The following is a 17,500-nucleotide window of genomic DNA, read 5'->3' as shown; positions in this document are numbered from 1 at the left end:
AGAGAGCACAGGACAGAGAGAGAGAGCACAAGAAAGAGAGAGAGACAGAGAGAGAACGAAAGACAGAGAGAGAGCACAAGACAAAGAGAGAAAGAGAGAGAGCACAAGAAAGAGAGAGAGAGAGAGAGAGAGAGAGAGAGAGAGAGAATCCTCGGCCCTGGTCTCAGCTAGAAATCCTGATCCACTTCATATCACTAATACCGAACTCCAGTCTGGAAAGAGACGTATTTCTACTTATTTATAATTTATAATCCAAGGATGTTGGAACTTATTTAATGAGCGAGAGGATAAAAAGAACCCTTTAGTCTTTACTGATTACATTCCCAATGCACTATGACACAAACCATAATGGTGTTTGGGAGCCATTTCTAATGATCCCAAGTCCTTGCCTTATATTACCACCATAAAAACCTGTGATAGAAAGCGCAGTGAAACCATGTGCCATAAATCATAAGCCGATCTTCTCCTCTGCTTCTTTTCAACTCCAACTCAAGCTCTAGATAGCAGGAGTTCTTTCTTTCTCAGCGCTATCCTGTTTTCCCCACTCATTCTGGCTGGAAATCCTATGTCTCACATTTTCTCTCTCTCTTTCGCTCTTCTCTTTTCCTCCTCCTCTTCACACACATAGACAAAAACTACCGAAGGTGTTAGAGGGTTACAAACAAGACCGAAATGACATTAAAAAGGACCCTTAGAGCAGCAAGTGAAGCATTTTAGGCACTTACCTGGCTATGTGACGCTTCCCCAAGAACCTGAAGTGCTGGAGACAGAGTCTGTCGGGGACAAGATAGAAAGATTACAAGGAACTAGATTTGTAAAGTTCGTACGACAAACTTTGATGTCGGCTTTGACGAGGCAAGTATTCACAAAGGCCGGTGCTTTTTGGAGGCGAGTACACATAAGGGTCAGGTTTACTTTTGGAGGCGAGTGGACATAAAACCTGTGAAATCTAGCGGAGCGCTAGGATGCCAAAACATTTGGAGGCAAGTGGAGACGAGCATGTGACGTCATCCGAAAACCTGTGACGCTATTCCCCTCCTTGGGCTGAGTGTTTTGATATGCCACATGCCCATGTTGTGCAATTTTCTATTTTCACGTGACATCACGTGACGACACTTCATGTGACATCATCAGAATACACGTGAGGAAGTTCCCCTCATTGTTCTGAGTGTTTTGATACGTCACATGTCCATGTTGTAAAAAGTTTTTTGAATTCGCATATTTTGGGGGCGGGGCTGCGGCACAACTTAAAGGCCAGTCGGTACACCAGTTTAAACCTTTGTACAGAGTCTCACCCTAAAGGAGCTGGCCGAGTTTGGTGTAGAGAGTTCGAAAGCTTCCGAGTTATAAACCTCCAAAGTTTATAATGGGAGTCCATGGGAAAAAAAGGCCACATTGTGACCCGGTACCGGAAGTACCGGTACTCGGATAGCTTAAAAAAGTAATAGCCTAAAACTTCAGACCAGGTTCTACAGCATATCCTTATCTGTCATTCCATCCTTACACTCTATCTACTGATTATTGTAGATATCATTTTACCAAAGCAAACTTACTCCAAGATGTTGAAGAAGTCTGAAATCTCCTGGTGAATGGCTCGGTGCCAGTACGCGACCATGACCTCTGTAATACAAAGCACAAGCCACGCCCACTTACATCGCTGTATGTCACTCATCAGGAAAAAATATATTAGTTAATACTGAGGAATTATCTTTTTCAACAATTTTCTATTTTGGAAGCTCGATGGACGTCGTCTGAATGGTGTGTACGAGTGTATACGTCACGTGAACCCCGATCTTTTACCTTCTGATATGGTTTTCATAATATGCAGGAAACACATAAGTAGACTGCGCGTCTCTGCCTGGTCCAGTTTGTCGAAGCGTGACGCAAAACCGATCAGGGACTGCGGCCGGGCAAACTGCACAAAGCGTATCAGAATGACGTTAGAAACGTGTTACTGTACGGCGACGACATCGAGACGACTCGGGAGCGCAGCTTCACCTTTTCGCATCCGTCCATTTTCTCGCTGTTGCGGTCGCTGTTGCTGGGGTTGGACTCGATGCTGATGAGCGAGCCCCGTGAATCGGTGTTGTTAGCTGTAGATACTGCAAGTGACGAGAACACTGAAAGAAAGAAGGACGGAATAAAAGACGTGTTTACAGTATGAGCACGGACGCATACAGGCACTTCTGCATGGGTTTTCGCTCGCTTGTGAAGCTGCAGTGCGGCAGCAAGCACCCGTTTCGTCCTTATCGTGCCCTTCGGTTATGTAAATCCGGTGCCTATTTCTGCCAACCGCTCGATTATTCTGAATTTAGTGTCAGATGATGTAAAAAAAAAAAAAATGATAGTGGCTGACAGAAGTGGAGGACGCGGTGGTCTTGATCTGGCCATGAAACATGTTCCTTCACTGTGCTGCTGCTTTATTATTGGCTAATTGAATAATTGCATGTAAAAGTACAGAGGTGTTCAAAACTGTCAACTATCACAAGCCTGAACAGACCTGTAATAGAATTGAGGACCTCCTTGGACAAGGCGACATCTACCGAGTTGCCATGACGAGCGCCGTGACCGCTCTGACCCGGCAGTCCTCCTACGCTCACGTCGTCTTTGGAACCCTGTAAAGAAAATGAATCTTTAGACACGTGAACGTGACGAGAAAAGCAGTAAGGTCTGATAGACACCTGAAGAACTCGTGACCGTTACAGCACCTAATATTAAGGGTCACGTTCATGAACAATTCGTATCGACCACAATGTTGTTTTATTCATAAACTATTTGGAAAAATTATATCAGTGAACACTGGGTATTTTTTTTACTGTATTTCAGACATAAGAGCCAAAAATATCATGGCTTCTCCGAATACTCCTAAGCGTGTGTGTGTGTGTGTGTGTGTGTGTGTGTGTGTGTTTTTACCTGGTCACTGTTGGTTAAGTAAATGGGGAAGAGGTCTCTGAGGAAGAAGCGTGGCATATTGTCCAGGATTAGACCATACAGGGGCAAATACAGAGATGCGATCCTGGCCTGCTTCTCCTGAACACACACACACACACACACCACACGCACACACACCACACGCACACACACACCACACGCACACACACACCACACGCACACACAGAGTTGCTGTTCATACACGGAGGACTGCAATACAATCTAAAACAATAGGTTCACCAGGGACAGTATATGCAATGTTGACTTTAGCATGGACTCATTTTCAGTGCAATCTGTAAGCCTGGCTGCTGCTCAGCATCCATTTAGTTCACACACACACACACACACACACACACACACACACACACACACACACACACACACACACACACACACACATACACACACACACACACAAACACAGACCAAACACAGACACACACACATCCCAGCTTCTCTACATACATGGGTGGAGGCACCAAGCTTTAATATTTTCCTGCTGTTTCAGTGCTTTTCTTTCCAGCATTGTTCCACACACACCACTTACACACACACACACACACACACACACACACACGTTTTTATAGTGGCGTACTACATAGCTTGATTAAATCTTTTCAGAAGATAAGATCAGAAACTAGTTTCAAATGAAAATATTCCTTATATAATAATGATGCCTTTATGATGCCTTATAATAATGCATTAACAGACTTAGCAGTCACTAGCATATGCTTTACATGAATGCAGTCATTTATGGAAAAAAGGACTCCCAATGGAGTTCAAGGGTCACCATGGGAACTCTATGTAAAGTCAAAGGCTCCCCATGGCTCCCTTACATGAGATGCTGTAGTACGGTCATGGGAAATGTGAATATGAGATGCAGCTAAAAATAATAGTAAACCCCCCCCTCCTCCCCTGCATAAATTTTTTTTATAAAACTTTTATAGAAGTCCACAAAAATGTGTTACAAACCCCAGAGAAACGAGGCTGTAACCCAGCGGATAGCCCAAAAATAAACGCAACATGGCTACGTTTATAATAATAAACCCATACACAGTGACTCCAAACTCTAGTTAAATACACATTAAATATATAAACCGATGTCAGTATTCACAAACATGCTTGTGGATGTGATCACACTTGGGCTCACTAACACACTTGTGTTGAACAGGTAGACATTTTGGGAATTTCCTTCATAAAAAAAGTCGTATAAAAAAAAAAACCCTATAATTCAGATCTGAATGTCATGGATTCCCTTTTCATGGTCTATTTCCTATGGTGAGACGTTTTGGTTCCTGTTTCTCTTTTTAGTCTAATTTTCACTGCCTGTCCTTTCGCTGGTAAACGGCTGTGTGTTTGACCGTCGCAAAGTCTTCATACATAATTGTCATAAAGCCTTGTAGTGTTTCCTAAGTGTCAGTTCCTGGTTTTGGCTGTAGTTCCTATTTCTGATTATCCACCACAAGACCCTTAAAGGTGCGGTCTCCGATGTTTGAAAGCCGATGTTGACATATAAAATCACCAAAACAAACACGCCCCTAACCCAAATGGGTCCCACCCCTGTATCGATAGCTCCGCCCACACACACATACATACGTAACCCAGGCGACTAACAGAAAGAAACGTGTCTTTATCATAGCTGAAGGGAAGAACAATACGATTGTAGATAAACAAACAAGCAAAAATGCCACACAAGCATAATCATGTAAAGGACAAAGGCATATATTAGTTCTGTGTAACAAAGCAAAACCAACGTTACTCACCTATCGAGAAGGAAAAAAGCGCCTCGGCGTCTTAAGTAAAGTCGGCCACATATTCACAGGTCGGAGTTTCCCGAGTCGATAACTCCTGAGCTAAACGCTGTTACTACACAAAACGCGGTTGTAGCTGCGTCTCTACATTACTACGATAGAAAAGAGGTGTTATTTGTGTAGTAACAGCGTTTAGCTCAGGAGTTATTGACTCGGGAAACTCCGACCTGTGAATATGTGGCCAACTTCCTGCTCCTTCAGTTCTCTCCAGCGCTGGAAAGCTGATCCTATATTAACACGTCCTACTTCTTGCCTTATCGTAAGTCTTTCTTCTCTTTCTTTCTTTGTTTTTATCCTCCATGTCGATGTTAAAACCGCTTTCTGCTAACGTCACACACTGAACACTCTCTCCGCCGCATATCAACAAGCCCCGCCCCTTTCTGCTCATTGGCTCCACATTTGTTTTGTTTTTTTGTTTTGATTTTTGTTTATTATTCGGCCCGACTCGGTTTACCGAAGCGTTTCTCAAAAATCAGAGAGCGCACCTTTAAGTGACAACGGTGCTGCTGGGATCATTACTAATAAACCGCATTGTGCTTTTTACTCAGAGAAAATACAAAGCAAGTTTTAAAAAGGTTTTAAGGTTACCTTCAAGGCATAACGAGAATCCAGCGAGTGCTTGGCCATCAGGTTCTTCAGGCTGGCCAGAGCCATGTGCCTAATGTCTTGTTCGTCTTGGAGAGCCAAGCCGAGTTCCCTCAACAGCAGACCGGTCAGGAAATGTTTCCTGCAGAACTCTCCAGTCAGGTTGTACTCTGGCATATCCACTAAGGGATGATTAAGAGAAAGAAATTTGACCTACAGAATATCGCAAGGTTATTTCGAGGTAATAATATCCAGATATTCCTCGCTATTTAAAAAGCGGGACGACGAACCGATGACGGCGTGGTGATGTGAGACGTATATAAGACTACACTTAAAGTGAGATGACGTAAAACATCATCGACGTTTACTTAATGTTTCATAATTACCCTGAGCACTCTGCATTTCCGGTGAAGCGTTATCTAATGGAATGAACAGAAATGGAAGAAAGAATGTTAATGTTAATGTTAATGTAAATGCAATGTTGTCCGAGTTAATGAGGACAGCACCGACGAGTTCGGAACGAGGCACGGTCTTGGAGCTGGCTGACCTGTGATTCGTGCAGAAGGGATGGGAAGGCTGAGAGGGATGTAGTGCTCATGGTTGCACACCTCCCTCAGGAAATCAAACTTGAATTCACACAACATCTGCACAGAGAAAATAAAACACAAGCTGGGATCAGGATCGCGCAGCGACACGGATCGAAGGTCCGCGCCTTACTGCGACGATATAATTACGATTACGATATTACAAGCCACACTTTAGCGGTTCCACATGGATCGTGCTACCTTGTTGTCACCATTTGTGATCATGTTGATGTAGTTGCTGATGAGCTTGAAGGTAAAACCTCTGTCCATTAGATTGAAGCAGCGCTGAGAAAGAACACACACACACACACACACACACACACACACACAGTTAACCTCTACCACATACATGCAAACAGACCATACGGACGACATTCCACAGTACGTAAAGCCCAAAATTCTCCGAGGTTCTCAGTCCATGTATCTCCACATTCACATCCATACAGCCAATAATCCTCAGAAATGATAAATGATTTCCTCCAAACATCTGAGATAAAAAGCAATCCCTGCTTAGGGATTTTGTTTTTCCAACCCGCCTTCCATTTCCAAATCCACATCTGGCATCGGCATCCGACTAGAAACCCATATTTTTTTGAGGCTGTGCTTTATATTTTAAAACGTTGATCTCTATTCTGTTGAAATTTTCTCTCTCATCGAACGTTTCTTTTCAGAATTAAGGATTAAAACAGAATAGATCGCAGACGCTCACTTTAACGAAGGCAGAAATAGCCTGGCTGGCACTGCGAGTCTCGTCAGGCATGTCTTTGCTCTTCCAGTAGATGTGATCTGACATGGTCATGATGAGAGTCTCCAAGTGGCTCTGGAAGGTGCCTGGGAACCTCTGTGACCGAGGAACCTGTTTACACACACGGATGACCTTATTATCAGAAGTCACAACAGGCGGAAAACGATGTGCATTCGCAATAAAACCGTTTCTGTCAGACTTGTGCAAGGTGAACATTTACTTTTAGCTTGTCTGAATCGACGAGGTGCTGGGCCATGGACTTCACAATGATCTCCAGAAAGAACCAGGAAAACTGTAAGGAAAGAAAATGAAGAAATCATACGTGAGATTCATTCATTAATCCGTGTGGGTACTGCGTGTGTGTCGGCCGCGTCGTCTTACCTTCAGGATGTTTTTCACGGCCGTCTGATCGTTGCTCTTCAGGTCAGAGTTCATGCCTTTGGCTAGCTCTTCATGCACGGTCCGGAATCCGTGCGCCTCGGTCTTAAACACAAACTGTATTAAAGGGAAACACACACCGGAAATTTGTATGAAGTGGAGAGGAAAAATATTGTGACACTTACAAAACTTACATATTGTTTTGCTTCATGTTGCATGATGTGACATTGTGTAAAACCTTCAATTCATAAATCAAACTATACCGGTCTTATGAATATGCTAAATAAAAAAACATCCACACACTGCAAAAAACACTTAAAGGTGAGGTCTCCGATGTCTGAAAGCCGATGTCGACATATAAAATCACCAAAAACAAAACACGCCCCTAACACAAACGGGTCCCACCCCTGTATCGATAGCTCCGCCCACACATACATACGTAACCCGGGCGAATAACAGAAAGAAACGTGTCTTTATCATAGCTGAAGGGAAGAACAATACGATTGTAGATAAACAAACAAGCAAAAATGCCACACAAGCATAATGATGTAAAGGACAAAGGCATATATTAGTTCTGTGTAACAAAGCAAAACCAACGTTACTCACCTATCGAGAAGGAAAAAAGCGCCTCGGCGTCTTAAGTAAAGTCGGCCACATATTCACAGGTCGGAGTTTCCCGAGTCGATAACTCCTGAGCTAAACGCTGTTACTACACAAAACGCGGTTGTAGCTGCCTCTCTACATTACTACGATAGAAAAGAGGTGTTATTTGTGTAGTAACAGCGTTTAGCTCAGGAGTTATTGACTCGGGAAACTCCAACCTGTGAATATGTGGCCAACTTCCTGCTCCTTCAGTTCTCTCCAGCGCTGGAAAGCTGATCCTATATTAACACGTCCTACTTCTTGTCCTTATCGTAAGTCTTTCTTCTCTTTCTTTCTTTGTTTTTATCCTCCATGTCGATGTTAAAACCGCTTTCTGCTAACGTCACACATGCGCACTGAACACTCTCTCCGCCCGTATCGACAAGCCCCGCCCCTTTCTGCTCATTTGTTTTGATTTTTGTTTATTATTCGGCCCGACTCGGTTTTCTGAAGCGTTTCTTAAAAATCGGAGACCGCACCTTTAAATGACTAATCAGACTCTAACCCTACATACACAGTAGCGAGCAACAAAGTGAACCAAGGCCACGTGTTTGACACAGAGCCTTAGTTTCAGCCTTGATGACACAATTTCTCAATTTAATACACATTCGGTATAAGGCGGGAATCTAAACGAGCGACTCAAACGATTCCTCGCACCGGTTTTACGACGTAACTTACAAACAGATCAGCACAGGGATATTAGAAAGGAAAATAAAGCTTCTAAAGGAGAAGCGGAGATCCTTCAGGTCTCGGGAGACTGCAGATTGCTAGTACATTTATTTGCCTTTGCACATCTGCCAAAAATGCTAGCATGAATGTTAGCATTAATACGTAAATGGTAAATAAATACAAAACAAATGAAAAGTGAGTAATCTCTCTTTCTTCCTTTCTGCCATTCTTCCTTTACTGCACACACACCCAAACACACACACACACAATCACACACACACACACGATTGATGCAGGATGTGGCTGTTTTTATGCCTGCTGCTTTCATTCTGTGCTTCACCTCACATCCTCTTAATATCTGTTAAGAGTACATATTCGGAAATTAGAGTTATAGTGATTCTGTGAAACACAACACACACACACACACACACATACACACACACACACACACCCACACGCACACATGCACACACACTGCAATGCAGAGCACTAGCAGAGCGAAAGCCTCTTGACTGGTAACCAGTGCAGTCACCGTACCAATCGGTTGCCATGGTTACGCCACCCTCCTCATCGGTTTACCCTTCTTCTCCCTCCTTTCTCCTCTTTCACTCTTTGGGTGTCCTTGAAAGACAGAGTGCTTCCATGGCTGTTTGCTCAGAACATGAAACAGGTTGTGTTTTTCACTCTCTCTCTCTCTCTCTCTCTCTCTCTCTCTCTCTCTCTCTCTCTCTCTACCATAAGAAAACACTTAAAACGTTCACCCAGAGTTACGTGCGTGTGTACGGCTCCATGTCCGACCGACTCTTCGCTTATTAGCTTCCTGCGCTAACTGCGACCGCCATCATGTTAAACGTGTATTTGGGGAAATGAGCTCTTACTGTAAATACAATAAGTGTATGAGCACGACATTTTATCAAAAGGTCACGTTTGTACTCGACGACGGAAGGATGTGGTACTGTTTCATATCTTCTTTCAGCATTTCTGTACACACCTTAATGTAGGAGTGCATATACTTGTCTAGGTTTTCTTCGTGGCACTTGGCGAGGATGTGAACTAGGACTCTGGATAAAAACAGAAAAGAACAGCTTTAGAAAAAAAATAAAATAAATTACATACTACATTTTATTTCGAGAAACGAAAATACTTCGGATGACACAGCATCCCGATTTACTGCTTTATCTGATCGAAGATAAAGAAAAGAAACGAATAAACAGCTTCTCTAATAGACTCCAAGATACCTCGTGGTGGTAGAAGTGACTTCATCCGAGTCGTTCTGGGTGAGGACTTTAAATAGCTGGTTAAAGAGGATGGGTAGGAAGCGAATAATTACGTGGTTCCGCTCCATACTAAGGAGGCCCTGGTGACAGAAACCAAAGCAGAATTTATACTAAGAAAGAAATTCTTAGTGGAGAATCACCTGCACCGAGTCACGAGAGGTTCCTTTTACCTTTAGGCAGTTGAGAAAGTTTGAGGTAGGTGGTTGTGAGAGATCCGTCTCTCGCTTTTGGCACTGCTGGAAGAACCGGTTAAGATGGGGATCCTGCAAAGATTCACGCTGTATTCATGCTCATGGTTATATCGTGTGAAAAGGAAAGAAACACAACCTCTCTTATTACCTGAGTGTATACTGTAGACAGCACGAGCGTAGACACCTTGAAGACGGGTTTTCCTCCGTCTACCCATTTCACGTCTGATCCGTTCTGCCAAAAGGACAGTTAAGCAGATATTTAACGTTGCGCTGCTTTGATGTTTATATCACCTTAAAACCCTGGATCTGGAGCCGGCATCTCTGACTGGTTCCAAGATATGACATCATTTCACAGGATGAATCAAGCGCAGGGGAACTGAATTTGTTTCAGACACGCTAATCAGAAATTCAATCTTTCTTTCTTTCATGTCGAATGACCGCTTTATGCCGATCAGGATCTTGCTGGATCCGGATTCTAATCCCGGGGACGCCGAGCGTGAGGCGAGAACACACACCCCTGGATGGGATACTTGTCTCGGGGCTCCGTGAACACACATTCTCTCTCTCACACACACACACACACACACACACCTTATTAGTAGATGCAATCACATCAGTAATCTTTTCTAAGGTGGAAAAAACAGAACCTACAGGATAGAAATATAGTGAGAACTGTGTGTGCTGTCTGCTGAGAAGAAATCTGTTGTGTACGTCTGTTATATCTGAGGTCCTGGATGAATGGAAAAGTGATTAGATCCTCAAAAACGATGGTATAATTGAAGTCCTTCGTTATACCTTGGCCTCTTTTTCCCCATTGTTACAAAATAAATGACTACTAATATATAATCCTACTAATGCTTTGGTTTAATTCACTTAAAATTGTATATTATTCATTCATTCATTCATTTCCTACCGCTTATCCGAACTTCTCTGGTCACGGGGAGCCTGTGCCTATCTCGGGCATCATCTGGCATCGAGGCAGGATACACCCTGGACGGAGTGCCGACCCATCACAGGGCACACACACACTCTCATTCACTCACACACACTACGGACAATTTTCCAGAGATGCCAATCAACCTACCATGCATGTCTTTGGACCGGGGGAGGAAATCGGAGTACCCGGAGGAAACCCCCGAGGCACGGGGAGAACTTAACTTAAACAATCATCGAGGTGAAGCCTCTTAATCAGACTCGCTTGTTTATCTACAAAAATAACTAGTTGGTTGCATTTTGATATGTTCTTCAGAACCCCTTTCTGTGGTTCTTGTGGTCTGGGTGTGGTTAGTGGTGGCAGAAACACGATAAAAATAAAAGTACATAAACTCAGTATTTGTAGCATCACATCAAGGCTATTCGAAATTCAATACGAAACCTTAACACGAGAGCAAATAATCAAGGGTTAATGCAAAACGACGACAGGACAGAGGCTAAGACTGAGACGAGAAGTGTGTAGTACAGTCCCAGGTCAGAACATTTCTCAGATAGTTAAAGGTTCATAACTTTCTACAAGTTCTACTTTTGTGTTCCTTTCCAATATGAAAACACTCTCACACTCTGGTAGCTTCTGAAGCTTCTTCTGAACCCATATACCCAGTGTTTGGACTGAAGGACCACAGGAGAGCTTTTACTTCCGTTCATTTGACACGGGGTGTGTGAACGTTGTGAGAATCAGTGTTTTACTTAATACCTTGCTATCTTGCTCTCACCTTATTGGATGAAGGCTCTTTAATCAGCAGGTACCCACTGGGTAGAGTGCATGAGACCGGCACGTTAAACTCCTGAGATGCCAGACGGCCATCCTTCAAAAGAGGCAGCCATGCATAGCCCACTGTATCACACAAACAAAACACACACACAAACACACACACACACTCATCAGTTACATTTTGTAGCTGTATGCTGTATACAGCTTTTCTATTTACTCTGTTAATCGTACCTGGAGTTTCAAGAGCTTCTTTCTTCTTAGAGCTGGTCTTAGCATTGATATCACACGTCACGTGAAATAACGAGAAGAGGAGATGGTGTTTCTCATGGAGCTGTGTAGGAAGCTCAATCTTCACCTGTTATCAGAGCAAACGAATCTCGTGAAGCTCACAAAACTCAAACCAAACAAGAACGGGTCTATAGAGACAGAAAGACTGCGGGCGGTGTCTTAAAATTAAGAAAGAACCTCGTCATAAAAGTCTGGGTTCTGCGAGTGGTGAAGAACCGTAGAGCAGGCAGCTGTGGTGAAAACCGGACCTCCCGGCTTTCCGTAGATGCACTGGAGAAACAGGATAGACGTCTAAATCTTTAATTCCGATCGACTTTTGATGAAGAGGATAGAACTTTTGGAAATTTTACCTTGAGTGGTTTGGCGTGCTCTTCGTCAGAGTTTCGGAACTCTACGTAAACTGCGATATTCCGGGCCTGCGAAGAAAAAGCAGTTAATGGGTTGGGTTTAGGGTTAGGGTTTGGGCACAGCTGAAAAATACTCCTTTTTATTTCAGCCATACCTTAGCAAAGCTTTTCTGGCTATCATATTTAAGGTGTTTGGGGTAGACGTAAATGTGGTTCTTGTAAACTCGGTAAGGTTGAGCGAATTTGGCGGAATCTTGCAGAAACTCGTCGATCTCCACCGTGGGAGCGTGCAGACTGCAGTCTTCGAATGGCTTAACAGGGACATACGACGATGTCACGGAGTCTGAAACGGACGGACGCCATGAATGTGTTACGAATATAAGTGTATTAAAAAAGCGGTGTACTGAACATTTTGTAGTAAAGTGATCTTCCATCTCTTTTATTTTGTATTAATGAGACTGTAATATGTATGTAATATGTAAATATACAGTACCCTTTATCTCAAAGGTCGATTTAAGCCTCAGTGTACTTATATTATGTAAGTAATACTCGCATGAACCGTATTTTTCCCCATTAGTAAGACACATTGTTGTACCATGATGTTTCTGTGCTGCTGCAAATCATCTATAATATTCATAAATAGTCAGTGATGTATCAGGGGTCTCAAGGTCACGGCTTAACGTTAGCCACATGCGAAGCTATTTATACTGTTAAACAGTAAGTAAGAACATTTTTGGTATTTTTACTACATCAACATACATGTAGTAATCATACTTACTACATATCCGGCTGTTATATTCTTGAAGGTGTTTATGTAAGCAAGTCTTACTTGGATGCTCCATTGGAACACAGTCCACACCGATCTCTAGGCTTCCAGGAATGGTCTGGAGTTTACTAGCCTTCTCTGCCCTGGAATACAAACAAAATCCATTTTGCTTATTTATACAGGAGAATATCACATAAGAGATTTTTTTTTGGTTGCTGTTTGTGTCAAAACGTCTACCGTACCTCCTGTACTCTGTAATGAGCTTGAGCAGATCTTCAGCGGAAACCTTGTTGCTCTCCTGCTTGAAGAGAGGAGAGAACCGAGATTCCCGATCCACCGTGCCCTGGTTGTCCTTAAATACCGACCTGAGGTAAAAATAATACATCAAGAAAGAGAGGTGTATTTAATTTAGCAAATACATCGCGACTGCCTTTATTATACATATACCACATAACAACAGAATGATTCGGTGGTGTTTGGTGTCTCTCACCTTACAGACCAGGCGAAAGGCATGCGATATTTCCCGAGCTTGCTACAGAACTGCTTGTTGGATTTCAGCATCTTTTGAACAGTCTGGAAAAAGTGGAAATGAAAGAAAAGATCCCGGTGTTTATAACGTGCGAAAAATGGCCTGAACGTTCACTTTTTTTTTTTTTGTTCTGACCCATATAAGGTGTAAGTTCAAATCGAAAGGTGCCTCATTCTTGGCAAGCTGCTATAAAATCTGTGGGATCCATTTAGACTAAGCTAATGTTTCAGGATCCTGTTTTTTTGTGGGCTCTGAGGGTATTTTAGGTCAATTGGAGGAATTCTGAAACCATCTGGGCTCTGAATGATGAAGCACTTAAAACGGGACTTTACAAGATATTTCTTCTGGAGCTCTCAAAGGGAAAAGAAAAGAATGCACAACCATGTTTTTAATACTATGGCTATGTAAGTACAATACAGACTTGTTTTCTGAATCGTTATTTGTGCCTGTAAGGATCATTCCAGGGGAAATATACAGTATGGAGGAAACATGAAGTCTTGCGTACATCTTACGGTTCAAATGAACGAATTCCCAATGGGGGAAGCAATAATGTTTTCCAAGTTGTAGAGACTCCCCTACTCTCTCTCTATCTCTCTCTCTTTTTATTTTAAAACTTTCCACAATCATGTTCCAGCAGCATACAGACATATAGTCCAAGATTTATTCGTGCAAATCGACCGTGTAACTAGCTGCTATGTAACTTTTTACTGATTCATGGTTTACTATATATGATTTGGCAGAAATCTCTGTCCGTCGTTGGACGGGGACCCGCGCGGGATCACCACTGACCGCAAGGATAGAAACAGGTTATAACAGTAAAGGAATTAACTCAAAAGTTCTATCAATATGCCCTGGCATTTATATTTACATACTGGCCCTTGTCCAGAGAGACTTACATTTAATGCATTTATACAGACGAGCAATTAAGGGTTAATTAAGGGTTAAGGGCCTTGATCCGGGACCCAGCAGTGGCGGCTTGGTGCGACACCTTAACCACTGAGCTACCAAATGCCTCATTTATATCTAGCCTATGTAAACTTTTATTATTAAAAAGGTTTATAAGTGTTGGGTTCTCTAATCGGGATTTCCTTAACTGACCGAATCACCATCAGGATTATTATAACATATTTAAAAATTGTTATTTTTTTTAAGTGTGGTTTAATGTATAATTTAAAAAAAAATTGCTCTGAGTAAAAAGAGATGCGACGTTACCTTGCTGTTGTCCGCGTTCTTGATGTACGGCTCTGTTCCACTTGTAATATTACCCATAAGCACTTTCTCTATTCGGGCCACCATCACGATATCTGTGTGAGGATTCGTGATGGAGAAGATAGCCTGAATCGAACCACACACACACACACACACACACACACACACACACACACACACACACACACACACACACAGATATAAAGATAAACCTCCAGAGCATTTCCTGTGTGTTATACTTAGTGTCAAGCTCTCACACCCGAATGACTCCGATACCTGTTTAGGGAAGCATAACCAGTCCTCCAGTTCCTGACTGAGCTGAACGTCACCACTTCTCTTCTCTGTCGGGGACTTCAGACCGTTCTCCTGCACTCCGCCGTGACCTCCAGGAGTGCCCTGAGAGCCTGGGCTCCCCGAGCCGCCGAGCATTTTCCGTACAATTTCATGGTTGAGGTCCACATGAAAGTCAGCCGAGACCTTTCTGTTCTCTCGCATGTCCAGCAATGCCAGGGTTACAAAGAAAGGCTCGATCTAAAGAGAAACGGCAGCCAGGTATAATGAGATATAATGAGAGAAACAGCACCCAGATAATCATGGCTTCTCTTTTTAGCCTCAAGGTTTCATCCTCATGTCCTCTCGGGGAGTTTTCTCTTGCCACCGTCACCTGCGGCTTTGCTCGTTGTATGAATGTTATATCCCGAATGTATACGTATATTTAAAATAAATAAAAAAAAAGCTTTTGATCCGTGATGTCGCGAAGCCGTTTAAGGTTTTCGACCGTGTGTGTGTCCCGTTACTTTTGAATATCCTGATACTTTACTTTTAATATATAGGAATGAATCAAATGTAGCATGAATTACACATTTGTTTACAGACCTGCGCATAAATCAAAGATTAGACTTTTAATGCTAATACTTTTTTACTCTTTTAATATGTAAAGTAAGTAATATGTTCGTGTCGATATCATGTATTTAGACCGCGATCTCACGTTAGTGACGGGCTCCGTCTCTGCTTCGTTCACACAGCCCTGCAGTGTGAGGTTGAGAGAGCGGCAGTATATTATTAGTCTCTTTCCCAGCTTCTCCTCGAAAGGTCGAGCATTCGGCAGCTCCCCACAATCCCCCCGTGGACTCCTCAAAACCTAGAACACACACTTCGGATTTTTAGCAGATGCGTTCATGACAGAATATTAAGCTGAATAAAAAAAAAGCTGATTTAATGGGGAAAATTCATCAAGGTTTATCACACATTCATCTAAACTGCAGAAGACAATCCTCAACACCTAATATATGGAATTTTCTAAACGAACTGGAGCGTATAATGTGTGTGTAAAGGGAGACTTACAGGAGTGTCAGGGTCCAGGGAAAACAAATTCAGTCGCTCTTCTCTTCTGGCTGATCTCACCATCGCTTCGGTTTCGGAGATGTACTGCCAGAGCGACAAGACATGTTTGTTTTTAAGGTGTGACTAAAATATACTCGCTTATACAGTAATTAAACGTTTTAACCGAGCCGATCGGCCGAGACGAAACTCACTTTGGCTAATTCGGGATTGATTCCGTTTTCTGTCGCTTCCTCCTTTTCAGCGAGACAGCCATTATTCAAGGACATATCGAATACATCTGAAAAGACGTAACATAAAATTAATTTTGTCTCAGTATTTAATGTAGAAATTTACAGTATAAATAGATCCCGAGATCCCACAAGTACTCTTTAGGATCAAAAAGTATGTAGCTACTTACAGTAGTATTTTATGCATCAGGTTCACTAGCGAAAGAGATGCTACGTACAAAATAAAAGACCTGTTTGTTCAGATTAAGTGTGAGTGAGTTTGCCCTGAATGAACACCTACAGGTCTGCATCACCACCTGCAGTGTTTATTTATGTCCGGCTGGACCGAAGGTGCTCATTAAGGACCGGTTGATTGTGTCGTGTGGAGAGAGCGGAGACAGTACGAGGCTAAAAGGAGTCATTCTGCTCCAGAGAGCAAACTGACTCAGCCCCCCCCCCCCCCAGTCTAGGCGTCAGCATTTTTGACGTTCTTTTTGCTAAAAGAAATTACAGATTGCAACTCAATAAGAAAACAGAGCTAAATCCCTCTTGAACGCTAAACTGGCGATTTCGGATATATCTATAACAGACTGTTCCTCCTGTCACGTTGTGAATTAGTTCCAGTTATCGATAGTGTTCGGGGATTAGGGTTAGGGATTAGGGTTAGAGATTAAGGATTAGGGTTAGAGATTAGGGTTAGGGATTAGGGTTAGAGATTAGGGTTAGGGATTAGGGTTAGGGATTAGGGTTAGGGATTAGGGTTAGAGATTAGGGTTAGAGATTAGGGTTAGAGATTAGGGATTAGGGTTAGGGATTAGGGTTAGAGGTTAGGGATTAGGGTTAGGGATTAGGGTTAGGAATTAGGGTTAGAGATTAGGGTTAGAGAAAAGAAGATATGTTCAAGCAGCTTCCTTTACTTGATGAGGGATTATTGGTTAAAGTTTGAGAAAGGGATAGATTCAGGGATTAGAGGTTATAAGATAGGGCTTACAGGTTATGGTTGGGATTAGGGGTTAGAGAATGAGATAGGGTTTGGGATAACAAATTAGTGTTAGGGATTAAGGGTTTGGTTTAGGTTTAGTGGTTAAGGGCTTGGTTTTTGTCCTGTTTGTGTTAGGTGTTAGGGTTAAGATTAGGACTAGGGTTAGGATTAATATAGCATTAAAATACAAACCTGTCATTTGAACAAATCAACACCTTCTGGCCAATCAGAATGGAGAATATAACAATGCTGTGTTTGGACTAATAATTCTATTTATTTTCAGGTATTTAAGGGTGAGACTGTATAAA

At 42.5% G+C, this 17,500-nt stretch overlaps 1 protein-coding gene across 5 annotated transcripts in view; it reads right to left on the bottom strand.

Moving 5' to 3' along the window:
- dock10 (dedicator of cytokinesis 10) overlaps positions 1–17,500 on the bottom strand; it is a 97,545-nt gene that overhangs the window by 16,454 nt on the left and 63,591 nt on the right. For 3 of the 5 annotated variants that reach the window (XM_047806239.1, XM_047806237.1, XM_047806240.1), the window contains exons 9-38: positions 16,196–16,281; positions 16,005–16,088; positions 15,649–15,801; positions 14,937–15,191; positions 14,664–14,786; positions 13,413–13,495; positions 13,165–13,287; positions 12,935–13,065; positions 12,312–12,499; positions 12,160–12,225; positions 11,987–12,079; positions 11,753–11,876; positions 11,523–11,644; positions 9,962–10,045; positions 9,793–9,885; positions 9,584–9,702; positions 9,337–9,406; positions 7,038–7,151; positions 6,877–6,948; positions 6,621–6,767; positions 6,113–6,196; positions 5,875–5,971; positions 5,714–5,746; positions 5,331–5,509; positions 2,914–3,030; positions 2,501–2,615; positions 1,999–2,120; positions 1,801–1,915; positions 1,554–1,620; positions 726–773 (exon numbers count right to left, since the gene is read on the bottom strand). In XM_047806239.1, the coding sequence (XP_047662195.1) occupies positions 726–773; positions 1,554–1,620; positions 1,801–1,915; positions 1,999–2,120; positions 2,501–2,615; positions 2,914–3,030; positions 5,331–5,509; positions 5,714–5,746; positions 5,875–5,971; positions 6,113–6,196; positions 6,621–6,767; positions 6,877–6,948; positions 7,038–7,151; positions 9,337–9,406; positions 9,584–9,702; positions 9,793–9,885; positions 9,962–10,045; positions 11,523–11,644; positions 11,753–11,876; positions 11,987–12,079; positions 12,160–12,225; positions 12,312–12,499; positions 12,935–13,065; positions 13,165–13,287; positions 13,413–13,495; positions 14,664–14,786; positions 14,937–15,191; positions 15,649–15,801; positions 16,005–16,088; positions 16,196–16,281 (3,307 nt within the window). The remainder of the gene's footprint in view (positions 1–725; positions 774–1,553; positions 1,621–1,800; positions 1,916–1,998; positions 2,121–2,500; positions 2,616–2,913; positions 3,031–5,330; positions 5,510–5,713; positions 5,747–5,874; positions 5,972–6,112; positions 6,197–6,620; positions 6,768–6,876; positions 6,949–7,037; positions 7,152–9,336; positions 9,407–9,583; positions 9,703–9,792; positions 9,886–9,961; positions 10,046–11,522; positions 11,645–11,752; positions 11,877–11,986; positions 12,080–12,159; positions 12,226–12,311; positions 12,500–12,934; positions 13,066–13,164; positions 13,288–13,412; positions 13,496–14,663; positions 14,787–14,936; positions 15,192–15,648; positions 15,802–16,004; positions 16,089–16,195; positions 16,282–17,500) is intronic. The other 2 variants (XM_027162668.2, XM_047806238.1) reach the window with 2 other exon arrangements.

Source organism: Tachysurus fulvidraco, chromosome 22 (assembly GCF_022655615.1).
Source record: "Tachysurus fulvidraco isolate hzauxx_2018 chromosome 22, HZAU_PFXX_2.0, whole genome shotgun sequence".
NCBI lineage: Eukaryota > Metazoa > Chordata > Actinopteri > Siluriformes > Bagridae > Tachysurus > Tachysurus fulvidraco.
Note: the sequence above shows the minus strand (reverse complement) of the source record. Positions and strands in the feature narration are given on the sequence as shown.